General features: G+C 39.1%; 2 protein-coding genes across 4 annotated transcripts in view; both read right to left on the bottom strand.

Moving 5' to 3' along the window:
- ska1 (spindle and kinetochore associated complex subunit 1) overlaps positions 1–1,618 on the bottom strand; it is a 9,286-nt gene extending 7,668 nt beyond the window's left edge. The window contains exon 1 of one of the 2 annotated variants that reach the window (XM_026942788.3): positions 1,495–1,618. Coding sequence is in view for 1 of the 2 variants with exons in the window: in XM_026942787.3 (XP_026798588.2) it covers positions 1,278–1,288 (11 nt within the window). In the remaining variant the exon portion in view is untranslated. Of the gene's footprint in view, positions 1–1,277; positions 1,463–1,494 lie in introns of those variants that run through there. The other variant, XM_026942787.3, reaches the window with a different exon arrangement.
- On the bottom strand, positions 1,495–21,817 carry smarcad1b (SWI/SNF-related, matrix-associated actin-dependent regulator of chromatin, subfamily a, containing DEAD/H box 1 b). 2 transcript variants are annotated; one of them, XM_034312293.2, is made up of 23 exons: positions 21,338–21,817; positions 20,710–20,845; positions 20,514–20,631; positions 20,307–20,355; positions 20,022–20,107; positions 17,543–17,641; positions 16,458–16,536; positions 14,407–14,816; positions 13,962–14,146; positions 13,599–13,689; positions 11,457–11,556; positions 11,314–11,373; positions 11,159–11,234; positions 10,191–10,326; positions 9,967–10,098; positions 7,983–8,078; positions 7,008–7,125; positions 6,294–6,409; positions 5,343–5,531; positions 5,095–5,213; positions 3,676–3,858; positions 2,695–2,804; positions 1,495–2,542 (listed from the first exon to the last, which is right to left on the bottom strand). In XM_034312293.2, exons 2-23 carry the CDS (start codon positions 20,721–20,723, stop codon positions 2,481–2,483), a joined length of 2,628 nt encoding a protein of 875 aa, XP_034168184.2. In that variant the 5' UTR covers positions 20,724–20,845; positions 21,338–21,817; the 3' UTR covers positions 1,495–2,480. The 2 variants fall into 2 exon arrangements, with proteins under 2 accessions (XP_034168184.2, XP_026798289.3); XM_026942488.3 differs by having other exon boundaries at positions 21,377–21,817.

Genomic DNA, 21,817 nt, shown 5'->3' with positions numbered 1-21,817 from the left:
TCGGCTCTCTGTGTTCACATAAAAGAGAGTCGGCTCTCGGTGTTCACATAAAAATGAGTCGGCTCTCGGTGTTCACATAAAAATGAGTCGGCTCTCTGTGTTCACATAAAAATGAGTCGGCTCTCTGTGCTCACATAAAAATGAGTCTGTTCTCAGTGTTCACATAAAAATGAGTCGGCTCTCTGTGTTCACATAAAGGAGAGTCGGCTCTCTGTGTTCACATAAAAGAGAGTCGGCTCTCGGTGTTCACATAAACGAGAGTCGGCTCTCGGTGTTCACATAAAAGAGAGTCGGCTCTCGGTGTTCACATAAACGAGAGTCGGCTCTCTGTGTTCACATAAAAGAGAGTCGGCTCTCGGTGTTCACATAAAAATGAGTCGGCTCTCTGTGTTCACATAAAAATGAGTTCACATAAAGGAGAGTCGGCTCTCGGTGTTCACATAAAAAAAGAGTCGGCTCTCTGTGTTCACATAAAGGAGAGTCGGCTCTCTGTTCACATAAAGTAGAGTCGGCTCTCGGTGTTCACATAAAAAAGAGTCGGCTCTCGGTGTTCCCATAAAGGAGAGTTGGCTCTCTGTGTTCACATAAAAATAAGTCGGCTCTCTGTGTTCACATAAAAATGAGTCGGCTCTCTGTGTTCACATAAAAATGAGTCGGCTCTCTGTGTTCACATAAAAATGAGTTCACATAAAGGAGAGTCGGCTCTCGGTGTTCACATAAAAAAAGAGTCGGCTCTCTGTTCACATAAAGTAGAGTCGGCTCTCTGTTCACATAAAGTAGAGTCGGCTCTCTGTTCACATAAAGTAGAGTCGGCTCTCGGTGTTCACATAAAAAAGAGTCGGCTCTCGGTGTTCACATAAAAATGAGTCGGCTCTCTGTGTTCACATAAAAATGAGTCGGCTCTCTGTGTTCACATAAAAATGAGTCGGCTCTCTGTGTTCACATAAAAATGAGTCGGCTCTCGGTGTTCACATAAAAATGAGTCGGCTCTCGGTGTTCACATAAAAAAGAGTCGGCTCTCTGTGTTCACATAAAAGAACCGACTCGTGAATCGAATCAGATTCTAATCAAGATAACATTCAGTATATGTGATATATTTATCATGCTGAGAAAGACTGGTCTTTCAGAACAGACATGCCGGGTTTAGGTTACTTCTACAGGCTTCTCTGGTTGGAAAAAAGTGTTTGAATCAAAATGGCTTCCGGGTAAAAAACAACAGCAAAAACCAATACGTTCTATATCATACCCAGTGCACATTATATACATAACCGACTGACCTGCTGTACATCAGTGTATTCACTAACTGTTCTTCTTGACAGAAGTGAAGAAAATGAATGTTTATTTACTGACAGGAGAAGAACTTTAAAGCTAACACTAACCATACGCGAGCTCTATGTTGTGAGGACTAACACTAAAGGTTACAGAGAATATTTCACTATCTTGGAAAAACAACGAAATATCGTCGTTATTATTAAAACGACAAATATCACTTACGTTTATTACGACTGCTCCTAGACACAAAACCTGTGATTTATGATAAATAATCTTTTATTATCTAATCCGATTCCTATACTTCGGTCTGTTTACTCAGCTCGCGCCAACGTTCAAACAAGTCACAGTGGAAATAGCGTGTGATCGGGTGTAGCACATTCGCCACGCTGAGTACGCGTTCTCCTTTCATACAACTTTGTGTTATATTTAATAATAAAAAATAATAACGAAGATATAATTAACATAAATAACTGCTGCTAAGAGTGCAGTCGTGGTTAAATAATTATTAAAATAGTCATTAAAATTGACATGTTTGCCCTTGTGATCGAGTGTGACACATTCGCTACACTGAATGCACTTTTGCACGTGGATTTTTTTAAATTTATTTATTAGTAAAGTAATAAACACAGTACTGATATAGAATTGAGGTTTTGCAATACTGTTAGAGCTCCTTTTTCATTTTGTATTATTTAATAACAATTAAATGATAAAAGTTATAATTAAATTCGGATAGTATACATTAATCATTGCATGTGCAAAAATGCAAATATGTATAAAATACTTTTTGCACTTGTGATTGGATATACTACACAAAAGATGTTTTCCCAGATAATCTTTTCTTTCACATACCAAAATGATGATGATGATGATGATTACTATTATTATTTGTAGTAGCAGTTGTAGTAGTAGTAATATACAAAACCTGAGGTTGAAAAATGCATACTGTGGTTTTACTTTTTTTTATTACTTAAACATTTGGCACAAACAGAAAATAAAAAGAGTACAATACTTTCTTACTTTCTGAAACGGAACCAGAAACCACGCTGCATTTCCTGCAGAATGTTGGAGTTTTCCAGTATAAACTTACATGATCAGTGCATGTTTTTAACAGCAAATCAGTCATACTTATTAGTGTTACAGTACTTCAGTCAAAATGTAACAGGACACTCTCACAAACACACACTGATGATCCAGTGTATTTCTGCTTCTCAGAGTCCCAGTGAAGCTTTCAGGAGGGAGGCCATGTCATCAGGAATGGTGTCCTCGTCACCTAGATGAAGGCAGAATATTACCCAGATGTCCACTTTTCACGAGTAAATGACACCAGCACATGGCATTAACAGTTAAACGTAGTAAATAAACACATTCTTGTGGCAGTGTAATGACTGTATTGGTGTTGAATAGATTAATCAGTGAGCTCACCTTCCTCAGTGGCGGTCATGTCCTGCTCTAGTTTGAGTTTCCTCTGGCCGATGCGGAGCATGGCATCCTCTATAGAGTCTTTGCTTATCAGCTTGATCACCTTAACATTCCTGCGTCAGGCAAAATACTGTTTATAATGCTTATTTATAATGACATTAACTTTAAAAAGATATCGTTATGCAAATGACATGCTAATAGCCCCTAATAGCATTTACACATTAATAGCCACTGGTATTACAGAGTTACGCTACCAAAAGTTTGGACACACACTCAGAGACGGTCTTCATTTTCTACTGTTTTAGAATAATAATAGATTAACAAATATACATTAACATGATAAAATAACACATATGGAATTACACAGAGAGCAACAGAAGTGTTAGATCAAAACTGTATTATATTCCAACAGTATGCCTGATGATGTTTTACACACTCTTGGCATTTTCTCAACAGGATTCATGAAGAGCTTCACCCAGGAGGAGTTTCTTAAACTTCCCAAACTGGCAGAGCTCTTCACTGCTTCTCACAGTGAAGAAACAACTGAATTTTAGGTAAAATCTATTTGTTTTAAGTAAAAACTACAGCTTGGTTCAGAAATAAATTTCTACACGGGAATTAACTTAGAAATAAATGAGAAAAATTGTCTTAGAAATAAATTTCCTAAGCCAATATCAAAATATCTTTAAGACAGAGTGATGACACATGATGTTGATATTATGATGAATGATGATGAATTTACTTTTCTGAGATATCACAGGTATTGTCAGTTATTTTTTATACCAATTACAAACTCTGATTGGAAGTAGGTGATTAGATGTTGAAAGTCTGATACAGATTTTTTTCCTCTTTTTCAGTGTTAAATAATTTATTTTATTGTAAGATGTTAAACAAAAATATCATTGACCACTGTAAATTCATTCATGGTATGATATTTTCTATCTTAGAAGATATTCTCTGATCTGCCCATACACAAGCGCTGACCTGGTTTGTCCGACGCGGTGACACCGGTCCTCTGCCTGCTTGTCGTTGTACGGATTGCAGTCGATGTCGTGCAGGATGACGACGTTAGCGGAGGTCAGGTTGATGCCGAGTCCTCCAGCTCTAGTGGACAGCAGGAACACAAAGATGTCCTGCTCCGTGTTGAACTGGTCAATCAGCACAATCCTGTTGTAGTGGACAGAAGAAGAGGATCATGGGATGCAACTAAAAGTCTGGTTAAAAGTTAAGTGGTTTCATTTCATAGCTCACTGTCTGATCAAATGCTTGTTGAGCTATGAAACTTAAGTAGCTAATATTTACAGGCAGCTGGCCACTCTTTAAATCATGCTTAAATCATCATACACTCACCTCAAGTGGCCTTCCCTGGTTGATCAGTACGTCAGGTTTGATTATTATATAATTATATAATGAATTATATCTCAGATCTGATTATGTGCTTTTGGTATGACAATTATGCACACAGCACAGAGTTAAAAATGGTTGTAACTCCATCTAGCAGCGTAATCACTTTCTTCCTCAGCACTTCCTTAGCATCAGACTCAGACTCAGATAGTGGGCGTGGCCTAAAGTTCGAGTTTCTTAAAAATATAAGTTGTTGTATCTCTGCTTACTAATTTTAAATTGTCAATTTATTAAATCTGCTTTCAGCCAAATCTAAAAAAGGTGGTTGAAAAATACTAGATTTATTAAAACATTATTAAAACTAATCACGCTTATACAGTGGGTAGCAATGCCACCTGAAAGCTCCAGGGTTCCCGGTTCGATCCTGAGCTTGGGCTACTGTCTATTTGGAGCTTCATACGTTCTCTCCGTGTCTGTGTGGGTTTCCTCCAGGTTCTGTGGTTTCCTCCCAAAAACATGCCGGTAAGTGAACTGGCTACATATGAGAGATACGTGTGTGTGAATGAGTGTGTGCTTGGTGCACTGTGACAGACTGCCATCCCATCCAGAGTGTATTCTCACCTCACACACAGTGTTGTGGGATAGACTCTGGACTCTGATCAGGATAAAGCATTACTGAAGATGAATGAAAAATGAAATATATGCCAAGTAATCACAATTCACAGCCACCCTCTTAACAAGATAGCTTTAAATGTCATCATGTACGTGCTGGCCAGAAATGAGGGAAATGAGGGAGGGGGAAGCAGCTGTGACATTTACTGTAAGGTTTGAGGACCACAGGTATTGTTGCTTTTCCTAATACAGCCTCAATCTGCTACTTTATGACATTCATAATGTACAAATTGCAGCAGTGAGCCAAATGATGTCTTCTGAGGTGAGTGTGTGATGATTTGCATGATGTGCAGTCTGAACAACGCTGAACAACGATTAGCTAAAGAAGCAAGCTTGTCTCGGTGTATTGTGTTTCGGAGCCATTTTCTGAATCGTGAAGAGACTCACCGGTCACTCATTGGTGTGGAGCCGTCCATTCGGATGTACCTGTGCTTGTGGTGTTTGAGCAGCACCTCCAGGATGTCCAGCATCATGGTGAACTGGCTGAAGAGGGCCACTCGGTGACCCTGAGGAAGACACAAGGGGTTGGGTGGTTGTGCAGGTACAGTCCTTACAGTGCTGTGGATGCTGGGATTGAGTTAGTTTATATTGAATGATAACTGCTAGGTGCTAACGACCACACTGGAAGCACCCACCTGTTCTTTGAGGTCCGTCAGAAGGGGTGTGAGGAGGTAGAGCTTCCCCGAGTCCAGCAGCTGCTCTGTGGTCAGCTGATGCTCCTGTAGCGCAGGGTACTGCTGGCACAGACGATGCAGCTCGAAGTCTGACATCACCGCCATGTCCTCCTCGATCAGAGCTGGGTCTGAGTCACGATGACTCGGCTCCTGTACGGCCACAGAGCACCAGAACAATAACAGATCAATTTAAGGAACACTACACATATATACCACATGACATATTTGTAGTGTATACATTCAGATTTTAAGCACTTAAATATCAAGTATTCAAACAAACTTCACAAAAAATTCATCTGTTAAAATGGTAACATTTTACAATTTTAAAGACTGAGTAGAAAATTTTAAAATCACATCAGCTGCTTCCTGGCAGTTTGTAATTATTCAAAAAATAATAAGATATCATGATATCCATAATATCTCCAAAACGTGTATTATGATATAATTTATCATGATATCGATATTATATTTCCATATCACATTTTTAGGCAGAAGATGAACTTTCATTTCTAAGTTTAACTGACTTGAAATGACTTACAGCGAAGGATCTTGAATTTAGTCAAAATTTTGCCCAAATTCCAAACTCATCCTCATCTAATTAAACTTTATTCTACTCTCTGATAAAATATTTTTGCATATTTCAAGTGTTATTTGTAGAAAAAAGCTAAATCTGCCAATGGAATAAGACGACTTTAAGCTTCAAATCAGTAAATATGTCTAGAAACGTTTTTTATGGTCTTATATTTGTTATATAATAAGAAATATTAGATAACCTGTCCTTTATAATTTTTTGCAATGCAGTAATAAATTATTATTCTCATATTATTCTACTTCTATATTGAATATCATGTTATTCTATATTATTCTATACATTAATATGCTCAGGTTAGGATGAATAATGCACATGCACACCTTGAGCATGAGTCTGCTCATGGCGGAGAGGCGTCTGCTGGAGTAATACTGGCGGTGCAGGAGCGGGTGATTGGCCATCTTCCTCAGCTGCATCATGACATTGGTCAGTTCCCGTTCTGGGTGGTGAGGACAGACAGGAGTTATTCAGAGAGCTATTATGTAAGAAATTATAAATTCGTTTACTCTGTTAGAAATGCTGAGTACGTTTACCGTATTGGTAAACACTTATGCCTCAATCGTATTTAATTATGATGATCAGGATGATGATTAAGCCTGCTGTTGTCACTTCTCATTGTAAGTTTTTTTCTCTAAATTGGTACAAATTACAAAGCACTTATCTGCAGAACCCTTGTAACTCCAGCTCTCCAGAGAACCGCACTCTTTTCTAATGAGGTTAATGATTTTGTGTGCACAATGCGCAGTACAAAGCCTGAATATGTGGTGTTTTTCTACTACCTAGACAGACTTCAGCTAAATTTCGCCCTTGTTGATGTAAAATGGGTGGGACTAATCACAGGGAAAGTCTGCATAAGGGTCTTGTTAATACAACACATGCTGTATGTTTGGTATCATATAAATGAGTTAATATTGTACACTGTAAGAAATTACAGCTGACTGAAAAATCCTTGTGTTTTTCCACATATTTTGTAGAAACTGAAGCTAATTCACTTTCATCATCATCATCATCATCATCATCATCTTCCTCCAACATACTCTCTGTGTTGCTGGAGCTCTTTAGCTTGCTGAACAGAGCGTCATAAAGCTGCTGCTGTTTCTCGCTCATGGCGCAGAACTTGATCTGCTCCTCCTTGGCAGGCAGCTGCTTCAGGACCTGGCGAGCACAACAGAGACGCTCACTAAGCCTCTTATATCACAGCAATATAGCAACGATTACATTTTTTTAACTTATGGAAAATAAGGGACATCATGTCATACTTTTTATCCATTTATAGATAATTTTGATTTTGTTACTGAATGTCCATGAAACAGGTTAGTTCCTGTCCTCACTTACATTATAGCAGATATAAACAGTTGTTTTTTTCACTAGTCTCTTTTTTTCCTCTCTCTCTTCATGTTAAGAATGAAAAAATGAAAAAAAAAGTGAGAAAATGAAAACTTAGTGAGAAAATGTAAACTTATAGCCACACTTGCAGCTTTACCTCTGACTGTTACAAAGCTCTGACACTGGAGACTCCTTCCATAAATGTTAACTGAACCTCTCCTTCACTATATCAATGAGTATAAGTTTTTCTTTGTTAAATAATGATACATTTTTTAAAAATCCTTAGATTACGCGTGATCCTTCTCTGTGAAGGAGCTGTGACTATAGAAACAATAACGTTAGAATGAGTGCATTAATCTAAACCTGCGATTTGCCTTGCAGCTGGAAGTACTATCAGAGCTGCTGTTATAGAAAATTTATCAACACCTTCTGACCAATCCAATTCAAGAATTCAAATTTAATAACATTAACGGCAGACGTTTAACCACACAGCTCACACAACATACTCAATTACTCTCCTTCAAGAGCCATGAAGCATCATACATACGTTGGCATGAGCTGAATAATGTATCAGAGTTAATGTGCCACACACACACACACACACACACACACACACACACACACACACACACACACACACACACACTCTGCATTGGCTCACATGCACATTTCAAGCTGAGCAGTACCTCGCTTTTGATACGCCGCAGGATGAAGGGTTTCATAATGAGTTTGGCGTGAGCAATCCGGTCTTTCTCAAAGCTGCTCTGCTCCTCTGAGGATTTCTGCATACACACGTATATGCATACAAACACACACACACAGAAAAAGGATGAGCTCAGCTAAGCATTGCTGTAGGATTGCATTTCCATTCCCGATCCCACACAGCCAATCACTGCATACTTTTTTTTCCCTGGTCTGAGCTGTTTAATTAAAGCTCTTTTGGGAATCAATCAGGTGTGCTGAAGCATGAAAACACGACAGCAAACCCTGATTTATAAAGGAACACAATTTAGTCTTTATCCTTTTTTTTTTTGACTTCTGCACTGAAGCTGGAAGGATGATGAAAGTCTAAGCATAAATACACACCCAAATCTTCACATAATCACTTCCAACCACATTGTTAAGCTACTTAAGCTGTTCAGCTACGGTGTATTTTCTGAATAAATAAAAATGAGCAACTAGCAGTGGTAGTCTGTACTTACAAATTTCAGTTCAGATGAGAACTACATTATCATCTGCATCATTTTCAGTTTTGTGGTACAATTCTGTCTATGATGTTTGATCTGTGATTGTACACGAGGCCTATGTGGCATTACAGCATTTAGCTGTAGCGGTTTTGTGGATTTTGATAAATGAGCTCTAAACCACAGTGTTCCAGGTCTAATGCACTGGATGTGCTCTGAGGCAGAAAACCTTTTGTGTTAGTTAGAATTTCATTAATTGCCAATGACATTAGTCTCATGTGCAAATCTGCTCTGGTGAAAAAGACCATTTTAGATTTATTTTTAAACCTTGTAGATATTCTATGTTTAGTTTTATTGCTGATTTCATAAAAAGGGCAAACATTAAATGTGATGCATTAGAAAGGCTGTGTTAGCGCAGGGCTGCGGTTCTCAAAATGTGGTCCAAGGACCCCGGGGGTCCATGATTTTGTTACAGTGGTGGAAATCCAAAGTTGTATTTACTGTTCAGCTCTTATGGGTATTAGCCTGTTTGAGTCATCTTAAATTAAATGAGTTTAATCCAAAATTAAATAACTAAAAGACAAGTACACTCTCAGAAAAAGGATTCTTCAAGTGATTTTAGGGATCACTGGATAATACAGGGTTCTTAACTTCCTACAAGGGATCTACTCAGAATCTTCAAACACTGTAGCTCTATAAATGTTATAAATGTTATAATGTTGAGAAACTGGAAGCTAATGACAATTTTAGTTCAGAAATTAAAAAGTTCTAGTGCTGTAATAAATAGGCAAAATTTATTATTATTATATAACAAATAACACATCACAGACCTTGCTGTTATATGAGAATAATGCACACGGAGGGAGGGGGTGTGATAAGGCACAACGCACAAGCAGAGTGCCGCTACCCCTTTCCTAAAGTGTATTATTTTCAGCACAGTCTAGAGTATGTTATTCTGCTTAAACCACAGTAATTTGCCAGCAATTACAATGTTTAATTTATTAATGAACGAAGTGTTGTGCATTTAAAAACAAAACCATAGCATAACATAAACTCCTCTGTCCTGAAGACTTTCTTGTGCTGACAAACTTTGCAAAGCATCATGACCATTACGAAGTGCTTACAACTGAGACACCTTCCGTTAAATAAATGGCTCTTAACAAAAAAAAGTTTTTAAATCCATTTGTTACTAGTCTTAGTTCATGTGGATCGTCTGCCGTTCAAGTCCCTGTGTAGTTACTATAGAAACAATAACGTATTAGAACAACCGCATTAATGTTAACTCACGTTACAGGCGGAACAGCTGTCCGAGCAGTGCTGTTATACAGAAATAATGTAACCTTCTGACCAATCAGATTCAAGCACAACCATACATTTGTAAAAATAAATCTGTACTGAGTGTTAATTTTTAACCTACACGTGACCGACACTAAAACGTGCTTCAGACCTGAATGGAATACCACAGGGTTCTCTGTGTGTTTCCTACCATGGAGAACATCTTGGCGATCTGTGAGGTGCTGCTGGAGAACATGTTGGGCATGATGAAGTTAAGCAGAGACATCAGCTCAAGCAGGTTATTCTGCAGCGGCGTTCCAGTCAGCAACAGCCGATATTTGGCCTATGGAGGACACACACATGCACATGCACTCTTAAAGACACTCTGGAATGACTGACATAGCCTCCAGGCACATCTTTACCATGAGCACTTACATTGATGCCCATGAGGTGGCGATAGCGCAGCGAGCTCATGTTCTTCAGCATGTGGCCTTCATCGAACACGGCATATTCCAGCTTGAGCTTACGGAACAGGCTGCGATCGCTGGAGTTCCCAATGGCCAGGTTGTATCTGGGAGTGAAAAAAATAAACCATACATACATAGAATATCATAATGAATACAATTCTATAAATCTAGAAACCAAGATTGGCCATATTAAAAAACACCTTTAAAAGCAGTGGTTCCTAATAAGCAGTCTGTGAGAAACACCCACGCTTTATTAGCATGTATAACGCACACCAAGGGGTCACTTTACCTCATCCTGATTCAGCAAGCATTTTACTGTCTTAGTGTTATTACTTTATTTCTTAGGAGAATTTCATAGCTTCACAGCTCGAGGCCCTGTGTTGATGTGTGCGATTATAGAAACACGTGCTTGCCAATCAGTTTTACAGCAGTCAATAGATCGATCCCTAACCCTGCACTGGAGTCTGCTGCTACGCATCATTACCTTTTAGCACTTTACCAGGAACATGAGCGGTCCGCATGGCCGTACTTTGAATTTAAATATTTGTATTAAAAACAAGAATGTAATAAAATGTAATAAAATAAAATAAAGCTTTCAGCTGGCAGTTGATAGCAGTTCTCATTTTTTATGCAGAATACAGTACTATTTGGTCTCAATCTTTTTTATTTCATTTTGTCGTCATTTGTTTGTTGAAGTAATTCAACATCATTTACGTATGCTTGAGTCATCGCTATGAGCTTCTGTGGGAAACTGTTCCTGATCCTTAAATCAGTTTAGTTTTGTGGTATTTGACTCAACTCCATCACTTCAGCCTCCATTTTTTCAAAAGCTTCACCTACAGTACATAGTGACAGTAACCAAGTGTGGGCGGGGCTTGGGATCCGTCAAAGATCATGGACGCGATTTTACAGACAGACACAGATTTCAACACTCACGTTGAGACAATGATGTTATAGTCCACCTCTTCGTTCAGGATCTCATAGCGGATGCATTTCCGTTCCTCGACAGACCCTGCACAGACGTCGTGGGTTAGACGACTTTACTGATCACAGGATTGCATTCTTCAAATCACTACACCTCTGAACCTTACCGTAGTAAACCAGCACCTTTAAGCTCGGGCACCAAAGGTTAAGCTCTCGGACCCAGTTATCTGTCAACAGGAAAACAGTCCGATGAAGCACAAACGTCTCTTTGAGTTACAGAGATATGCTTAGCGCTAGTTGCTCCACTCACCAAGCGTGGAGGAAGGCACAGTGATGAGATGAGGCCCTCGGTTCCCCTCCTGATACAAGTGCGCCAGAAACGAGATGACTTGGATGGTCTTCCCCAAACCCTGCAAAGAAAATGTGAAATTGTACATTTACATGACTGAATTTCTTTCCTTCCTGTGAAATCCTCATCACAGATGATCCTTTCATAGCACTTTAAGCTTCAATTTAATCAGTGGACAAATCATTATTCCTGCTGCTCAAACAAACAAATTATGGGTCCAGGCTATCAAGATTTTATCTATCATTACCTGGACAAGGAACTTTCTCAGCACACACCAGCTTTTTTTTTCTCCCATTTATCAACTAGAAAAAAACAATCCACGTTCTTCTTATTGGTTTTAGCTGCTATTTTTTATTTTTTTTTACTTGATATGTATTTTTGAACACAACACACTCCAGTTGTTTTGTCATGGTGGTGTTATACACTCTGATGACATAACTGAATAACTGAACAAAAATGTAATGCTACATCACTCAAATTCTCAAATCTGATTGGTCAGAAGGTGTTGATTAATGTTCTATAACAGCAGCTCTGACAATAGTATGTCATAAAAATCACAGGTTTATATGAATGCACTCATTCTAATACATTAAGAAAAACAAATAATCTAGAAGAAGAGACACATTTTTGGAAGGAGTCTCCAGTGTCAGTGTTTAGAAGTAAAGCTATAATATGAAGTTTTCCACCATGGGAAAGTCTTCCAGACAGCGGCTTTACAAGAACAAACTTTAAGAGAAAGTGAGAGAATGACTTTATATTCCACAACACTAGATCTAACTATAAATGGACATAAAGTACAATGTGTTGTTCTCTAATAGAATAAAGAATTGTAATTGTTGTAATAAAGTTATTGTGGTATAAAAGGAATAAAACACTTCAGGACATTCAGTCTGCACTGCTTCTCATAGGGCTGCATCACACAACCCCGTTGCTAATTATTTTCCTGTAACAGCACGCCCTTTATGTTTTATTCCTTTTATTCCTCTCTGTATTAATGTACAAACACATAAAAACCACTAACTTTTCAGAAATAAAGACATTAAGGGAAATAATTCTATGACATCTTTCCATGCCAATTGGGACCAGCAGTACTTTTCTTCATAAACAACAATAAAGTACAGTGTTTTTTTAAACCTCCTTTCAATTTTTTTAAGACTAGAAATAATTGCTATGAAGTCACGATTCATCTACTAGCTGTTTGGTTTGGTTAGATGTTTTATACTATATATGTTTTATATAATTTTATAAAAATTTTCTATATTATAATTATAATGTATATACTGTATTATTAATATAACGTCTCTACAATGAATCAGAAAGAAACTTTCCACAGCCAAAGCCACTGTGTTCAGCTTTATTGAAGTCCCACAAAATGGCGTCTTAGCTGTGATTGATTTCGTATGTTGACGTATTTTTTTTCCGAAACATGTTGAACTGCTTCAATGACTTACAAAACAAAAAACAAAATACAGAATACTGTCTGTGTACAATAGACAGTAGCTTAGTGAGTTGGCTAAATATGGACAATAACTTAACGAGAGCCTTTTATTTATTCAAGTAAAGACGGAGTCGCTTTCTCGCTCTGTCTCAGAAAGTGACATATTCCAGTACTGAAGAGCCCCAAGTTGGTAAAACGTCTCCAAGAAGCTCCTGTCACATGACTGCCACCTTGTACATATTCCTTCCCCTTCAAACCTCCAGCCTTTATTTCTCAACTATGCGATGGTTAGAAATGGGAATAGTGTGCAGGAAGATGAACAGCCAAAACATACTGATGTTTGTATGCCGGTAAAAAACTACTAGTGTAGAGAAAGACCTGTCTCGAATGAGGGACATATAGGGGTCTAGAGGGCTTTCAATTGCATATTTAAATGCAAAATTGATCCTGGATACGAATCATCAAGTTTTTTGATTGTTTTCTCAGAAGTGGTTAACTATAAAATTAAAAAGAGAATATAATCAAACCTATTTTTTGTATTCTGTATTTTGCATTTTAATTTCAAGGGCACTTTGAAGAACTAAAATGATATTTCCATTCTGAGAGCTGTTACACTGTTATAACACTGTACATCGACACGGTGAGAAGAGTGTGTGAGATTTCACCATCTCATCCGCCAGAATCCCACTCAGCTGGTTCTTGTGAAGCAGGGTCAGCCAGCTAAGGCCAATCAGCTGGTACGGTTTCAGCTCGAACCTGGAAACACACACACACACACAGCAGAAAGGATTATTATGTCATAAATCAGATAAGAATTTATTTAGAAATGAGACTTTTTACACACTTCATGTATATAATATAGACAAATTTTTCTGAGCAGCTCTAATGAACACACGAACACACACACAAACACACACAGAAGAAAACACACACAGTCAAGATAGGGAAAAAGATCATTTCTAATACCAAGAGCATATTAATTTATATCTGTTACAAAGTCCTGCAACAAGAACCAAGGAAAAACCCACGTGCTGTTAAGGATGTGTGGCTGCCTCATAGATCCCAGTCCCTTCTGCACCAACTCGGCCATCTTTCTGGAAATTTCCTCACACTTGACCATGAGCCCCTGTACCACCTCTCGCTCCCTCAGGACCTCTCGACACCCGGTGAGCAGCTCCGCAGAGAGGCCATTACCTCTGTGTAGGACATCATCCTGTGGAAAATATGGATATGGTCATTGTGTTTTGTTTTTTTATATGAGGAATGTTCTGCTATTTACTTTATTATTCATATGAGCACAAAAATTCTAGCATGGCTAACTCAAGCTATAAACCCTAGATGGTCATGCTAACTGCTGAGTTAAACGCGCTGCTGGCTTCCATTTATTGTTCTAGTTGACGAACTGACAAAAGATGTAGATAAGAAACAGAACACACGCAGCAAAAAGAAAAGAAAGAAAGAGGAGCCGCTCACCAGATCGTTCCATGTTTGATACGGTCTCAGCTCGATGATTTTCTGAGCCTTCTTCAGAGAGCAGCCAGCGATCAGCGTCAGCTCATCAACCGTGGCCTTCTGGAAGAAGTCCAGGATCTGAGCCTTTAGTCTGGGAAGCTTCTCGTCGGCCTCGTCCGAATCCGAGTCCAAGTCTAAGGGTCCAGGTGATGCCTCAAAGTCACTGGCGTGGTCTTCTGAGCTGCTGTCTTGCTTCTGGATTTCTCTTGTGTGCCGTCTCCTCCTCATCCGTGTGTCTCTGTCTCCATTTAGGGGTCTGTGGGGTACCTGCTGTGTTGCAGACGTGCTGGGGTTCGGAGTCGGATTTGTGCTTTTGTGTTCGGGAGATGGAGGGGGTTCAGAGTCAGAGTCATCACTGCTGCACTCCACCACTGAGAGAAAAAAAAAAGGGAAGAAACAAAAAAAAGTTAGACTGAGGCACAGAAGCCACACCTCCTTCACTACCACTGTAATACAGAGGCCACACCTCCTTCACTATCACTGTAATACAGAGGCCACACCTCCTTCACTGTGACTTAGGCACAGAGGCCACACCTCCTTCACTATGACTTAGGCACAGAGGCCACACCTTCTTCACTTCAAATGAGGTACCAAGGCCACACCTCCTTCACTACAACTGAGGCTCAGTGAACACACCTCAGAGGCCACGCCTCCTTCACTGGGATCAGCAGGCTCAGAGGCCACGCCTCCTTCACCACATTCTCTGGATGGTTAATCATTTTAGATTTCTAAATGAGTTTTTGCTTTATGTTCCTAAAGAGAAATAATAAAGTTCTACATGAAACATTTAATAGTTCCTCCAGAATGACAAACTGAAGAACTTTACAGGAAGCTACATTTAAAAAAAAATAAAACTATTCACAAAAAGTCAATTTTATTAAAAAGAAAAAAAAAATGACAGGGTAGGAAAAACTGATTCTTTAAGGAATCTTTGGTAAATGGTTCTAGCTTTCTATAAGTAAGTTCTACTTGGAATCCTTTATTTAAAAAAAAGGAGATAATAATGATGTGAATGGAAGTTATTTATTATAGACTTGGAACTGCTGCTGTAATCATAAGGACTGTCTTGTGCTCATCCCAGGTCTCTTATTCACAATATTATTTTGTATATAGATATAATATGGATTTTTATGGAGTTTGTATATGAATATATGGAGTCAGTTTTTTGGAGTTTATGGATGAATATCTCCTATTATAGTGTGTATACAGTATGTGTTCCTTAGCTGAGGAAGTGTTGCATGCTTGAGTGAAAAAGTTTACATCCGCTAAGTCATTATGACAGATTGCACCGATTTTGCATCTCTATCACACAAGAAAGGAAACTGTCTAAAGTGTCTGGTAAGATGTTTCTGATCAATGTTTCTGACTGCGAAAAAATGCATATTTTTATTCCACTATTTCCTATTCTCAACATGTTAGACAGTGCAATCAAAATCTGTCTAGGATAGCACAAAAAGAGACATTCTTTTTTTCTGTAGTATTTTCAACACTATCTCTGTAAATTTCTTTAACAGCCCTGGGCTTGGATTGCATTCTGTCTCACCTGTAAGTCACTTTGGATAAAAGCATCTGCTGGATGAATAAATGTAAATGTAAATTTCTGTACAGAGCTTCCACACTGTGCTGGAGGAGCCATGCCACCTTTTTTTGTGCTGTTCCAGCACCAAACAAATCTTGGCCGGTTAATCAAAACTGCACGGCCCTTGATGACCTGCCTCAGGTGTGCTGAGAGCTGGAGCGAAACCAATTTAGAGCGACCGGGTTCAACACCTCTGTCCTATTATGGTGAAATACGGTTTATTAAAGTCCCTGTCAGGAAATGCTGAAACAGCAGTGCAGGTGCTGCGGGAACAGCTGAGCTTACAAACACAGAGTGCAGGCCGACATACAAATTACAGCTGCTGCAAACGTTGCTCAAAAGCGTCTGTTATTACAGCGCAATGTGCTTGCAGATCTTCATAATGTAGATCATTTCTCATTCAAGCTGAAAGAAAACAGCAGAAAGTCCTCACCGTGCTCAGAGAACATGCGCAGTGCCTCCAGGGCGTCCTCGATGACCCAGCTGTGTTCATGAAGCACGTCCCTGAGCTCCTGCAGGAACACACAATGCACACGTCAAATTTAACACTTCTGTACAGAACACACACATCTGCACAGTTCAAGCGTTTAAAACATAGAGGTTAGGTGTGTATCTCTACTTCTGAGGGTCAGATGTATGAAAGATACCTTTGTAAGCAGCCAATTTAATACAATATGATTTCAGGGAGTTTATATAGGATACAGTGGTATACAATGTGATATAATGGTTTTGCATAAACTGTTCAATTATATTAAACAAACAAAAAAAAAAAGTTAGACTGAGGCACAGAGGCCACAACTCCTTCACTATGACTGTAATACAGAGGCCACACCTCCTTCACTTTGAATGAGGTACAAAGGCCATGCCTCCTCCAGTACAACTAAGACTCAGTGAACACCTCTCCTTCACTGGGACTGATGCACACAGAGGCCACGCCTCCCTCACTGGGATCAGCAGGCCCAGAGGCCACGCCCCCTTCACCACATTCTCTGGATGGTTAATCATTTCAGATTTCTAAAGCAGTTTTACTTTATGCTCCTAAAGGAAAATAATAAAGTTCTACACAAAACCTTTAATAGTTCCTCCAGAATGACAAACTGAAGAACTTTTCAGGAAGCTATAGTTAAAAAAAACTCTATTTGCAAAATGTCAATTTTCAATTTTATACAGAGTAGGGAAAAACTGATTCTTTAAGGAATCTTTGAATGGTAAATGGTTCTCGCCTTCCATAGGTAAGTTCTACTTCACTTATCATTTTAATCACCTATCATTAGCAATCATCAGTGGAGTTATAAATTCACTGACATATAACACAATATTCAGAAAGGTCTACCGTGATATTAGTCTATTGCGATATTGATATCGTCTCATCATCATGTGAAAAACAGCACTACACAGTTTCTCATTTCCACCAGATTCACACAAATTCAAACTTGCTGATCAGATCCATGATGAGAATAATTAATCGTATGAGCGCAGCGCATCGAATCATCCAGAATCTGTACACTGGTCACTCACCTCCTTGTTGAGATGGGGGAAATTACGCTGCAGCTTCTTCACCATGCTCTCCTGCTCCCTCCAGCTGGGCTCAGGTCCCTCCTCTGCCGAATCATCTGTCTATAGAAAGTACACAAATCTGACCCGAAACCTCATAACACACTGACCAATTCAGTCGTTTAGTTAATGACACCATTTGGACTGAAAGATCAAAACTGACTGCTATTGATTTTTACTTTAAAATATCTTGAGTGCTGTTGCTAGTGCTATCCAATCTATTATGAGGTAGTGGAAAACAGCGGTGAGTAGCTTCCGGGTGAAGTGAGACCCTGGTGTTAAAAAAAATGATAATAATAATTTTTCAATAGCATCTAGACCACCAGCTTTAAAAACTGTATTTTAAGCCGGAAAAATAAAGGGGATAGAAAATGTGGACTGAAAGAGCAGATCACAATCACTGTAAATGCCTTGTTAATTTAAATTAAATTTCTTTAGCTCAGTCATTTTGTTCTAATGCTGCATTCATGGTACATTGTAAGTGGTAATTTGCAAGTTGTAATAACGTCATTTCCCACCCCGGCACTTTCAACACGGGGAGTGGAAAAAACATGGATGCCTCCACGGAAGCGCGTCTTTCTAGCTCTGTCAGAGCACATAAAGCTCATAAAAAGCTACTTTAACTGCACTTTTACAGTTTAGAGATCCGAGTGGCTATTGGTTCTCTTCACTATAGTGAACTTCAAACGTTCATGCAACATTTTGGACTGAAATCGCAGCACAGCAACAACAGCGAACGTAACGATAGCAACAAGCTGGCTAGCTAACGCTTGTTATATGAGTGATAACTCTAACATTCTCAAAACTGCGATTAGTATGGTGAATGTTATATGTTAGATCTAATCAAGTACTGTGTCTGTATATTAACAGAGCTAAAACAAAAACTGCTAAAAACTCATTTAAAAGTAGAGAAGGGGGGCGTTATACTATTCATTAGTGTGAGCGGCCATGTTGATTTGACGTCACTCTATAACAGAAGAGGGCCTGGTAGTTGAGAAGACTACACCAAGTTAACGAGCTAAAATTTCAAGCTGAGGAGGCGTTTTCGGTGGTTTTTACTGGTTGGAGGCGGCAAGTTGCAACTTCACCTCAAATACAGCATAAGGGTGTGCAAACTTTTGCACTCAAATGTAATGTTTCCATCCAAAAAGGTTGGAAGTATCATGATTTAAAATTTTCTGTATATCATCCGCTCAGTTCCCGCTTGGTTCTGGCTTCAAACACCAGGCATTTCAAGAGACGTCAACAAACCGAGTAAGAGGCAAAAGCAAGTTTATAAATTCGGTCTCGATCCCCTTGTTCCCACAGCTGTACGACCCAAAATGCCCACACACCGTCTCCAGAGAACTCACAACGACAAGTAACAAATAAGCCGACCAGGCAGCCGTCCATCACTGCGGGGGAAAAAGATTAACAGATAAGCCAGCAGCTGACATGACTGAAAAGCAATAATGTTTCTGTCCTTGAGCTGTTTTTTTTAATGCAATTTTCACATTTGCAGCTTTGTCGTGGAGGACTCACAATATATCTGATCAGCAACACCACCGTTACAAGATAATACATTATAGAGAATGGAAAACGTTCTGCATTTCCGAAACTGAATTACAGGTTCAGACTGAAATACTGATGCAGCTTAAAAGAATGGAAGCTAGCAAGGCATGTGTCCAGCCCCTGTTCTAGCAAAGCCATGTTTAGGATTTAATATTTCCAAAAATATTTTTCCCAGCCACATGAAATTTGGCAGACATACATACATACATACATAGCATAACCATAGTTTAAACATATTTCACGTAATTTTTCATGATTCTACTAGTGAGTCAACATCAGTATCCGGGCATGTCAAAATAGCACCAATTTTTAAACGTATCTAATCTGAATTTTATTGATTGTACAGAACTCAGATTTTGACACACATTCAACGAAATAAAGTAGCTTAAGCACAAAGTGTGACTTTTATAATCTGTGTCTATAAGCCCATAATACCACCACATATGGAAATGTTGCACTTTCCCCCATTTTGAGGAGCCCATAAGAAAAAAACTGGCCTTCCGTGGTAACATCTGAGCATTTAGACAGTTGGAAATAAGTTTGTTTTTATGTCTGCCAAATTTCATGTGGCTGGGAATAATACTTCTGGAGATATTAAATCCTAAACATGGCTTCCCAGGCAAGATGTTTTTTTAATTAGAAAATATTTACAGGCTTTGGTTTTCAGACACAAGCAACAAATTAAAAAAGAATGGACAAAATCTGAGATATACAGCAACAGCCATATCGGAATTGACATGAAACGACCCTAATGCAGTCTGTCTGGGGTTCTCCAGTGCTCTGATTTAGGACCGAGAGCCTCTGAGGTGTGTGTGTGTGTGTGTGTGTGTGTGTGTGTGTGTGTGTGTGTGTGTGTGTGTGAAGATAACACAGTGGCATTAAGTGAGCTCACCAGTGACTCACGCCTCTTCTTGCTGCTCTGGTTGCTCTCCTGGGAATCATCACACATCTCTTCCTGCCTCCTTTTACACACTGTATCTGAGAAAGAGGGAAAAAAAAAAAAAGCTTGTCAGTTCACTGCCTTAAAGCCAATTCATCAATGCCACTGAGACGAGGCTAGGTAAACGAGACGAGCTGTTAAACACCACTTCTAAATAATCACAACTGAGCATCTGGAAAATAGCAAGAAGGAAAACCAGCAACACGTTTATGGGCGACTGAGTGAATTAATCAGCACCTCCGTTTCCAGATGTCTTCAAGGATGAAGGATGTTCGTGTCTGGTCTCCTGAAAGGACAACAAAACACGATTAACGAACATAACTGTTCAAAAAATATGACTGGTTTTCTTGCCACGCTTATTTCGGTTGAAAGAAAGAACAGAGAATAAATTTTCTCTCCTAGAATACACTCTGAATCTCAGACTCTTTTGACTCAGATCTTTACCGTCTGCTGTTCCTGTCCTTCATGAAGCGACGTCTCCATCTTCACCTCTGTTACTTCGTCCTCTTCATCAGAGAACGAGATCATGTCCTGAGTTGAAGTCGCAGTAGTTTTCCCCGGCCTGGCGAACACCACAACTGCTGTAGGTCATTTCTACATCTGACAAATTCAAAGTGTTGCCTCAGATCCACCATCTTACCCCACTGAGATCATAGAGCTCCCTGATATCTCCACATCCGAATCGGAGGACGAGTCCACCAGTACAGGATCGGAGGCTTTGACAGCACCGGGTTTAGACGGACGCTTGGCCTCAGGAGTTTCCGGTACTGTGTTTACTGGAATACAAGAATATTTTAATTTTAGGGTATACTTGGAAAGCACGTATAAGCTTATAGTCAAGATCAAATTTACAGCAGGGGTTAACTGAAATAAATTTTTACAATATCACTGGATGGTGATGACTGGATGAGGATAAGGTGAGGCTGAAGATGATGTTTTAACTGGGAATGGATTCATTTAATTTAATTTAATAAAGTAATGTACATCTTTTATATCATTATCAACCACAGAAAAACTAAAATACACTCCACCATTGACCACCAAATCAATTTATATATTGTATATTATAAATTGTACACTGATGAATTTATAAATCACCATGACAACAACATTAATTTGCATTAATATTCAAGAAGACAGCTTCCAGACAGTTAGCTGGGATTGAGCCAGGGGCTGTATTCCAATTCACTCTCTGTTAAAACTATAGAGCACTACATAGGGCGCACGCGCCCATTAGGTCACTCCCTTCGTAGTGCACTTATACACACATTAGAGGTCGATTTGGGATTCAGCCAGACGCTGCCTACCGGTACAATCCGCAAGAATTTCGGGTTCATCTTTGTTCCTCATTGTTTAAGCTGCGGACATTCAGGAAAAAGAAAACGTCCCCTGCTGCGAATATTATTCACGACACGAATGAAAAAACTCAAGTTTAAACAAACTTAAAGATATCCACAGAAATTAGCCGGCTAGCTAACAAAGAATGTCATATTTGTAGCTTAGCTAGCAAGCTAACTACCAGCCAATACACCTGGCAAAAGCTAAACTCTCCTTTCTTTTTGTGCATATATTTGTTTTAGCCCATGCTAATACAATCCGATAATGCGTCACGGAAGCCCTTTTAGGACATACTGAAATGACAACGCGTTTTGTTGTATAGACATTTAACTGGAAAAGAGAAATACTATAACACACTAAGAGCCGCACGACTGGCATATTATGGCAAGGTTGCCAGATTGGGTTCAATG

The sequence above is a fragment of the Pangasianodon hypophthalmus genome, chromosome 17, assembly GCF_027358585.1.
Source record: "Pangasianodon hypophthalmus isolate fPanHyp1 chromosome 17, fPanHyp1.pri, whole genome shotgun sequence".
NCBI classification, from domain to species: Eukaryota; Metazoa; Chordata; class Actinopteri; order Siluriformes; family Pangasiidae; genus Pangasianodon; species Pangasianodon hypophthalmus.
Note: the sequence above shows the minus strand (reverse complement) of the source record. Positions and strands in the feature narration are given on the sequence as shown.

What these genes read in the sequence shown, in the direction of transcription:
- smarcad1b (XM_026942488.3), bottom strand. Translation starts at nt 21,419, where the DNA reads ATGAGGAACAAAGATGAACCCGAAATTCTTGCGGATTGTACCG. An exon ending in TCCCCCATCTCAACAAGGAG is followed by an intron (nt 16,537 to 17,542) that starts GTGAGTGACCAG and finishes GTGTTCCTGCAG; the next exon opens with GAGCTCAGGGACGTGCTTCA. An exon ending in TGCGGCGTATCAAAAGCGAG is followed by an intron (nt 7,126 to 7,982) that starts GTACTGCTCAGC and finishes TGTGCTCGCCAG; the next exon opens with GTCCTGAAGCAGCTGCCTGC.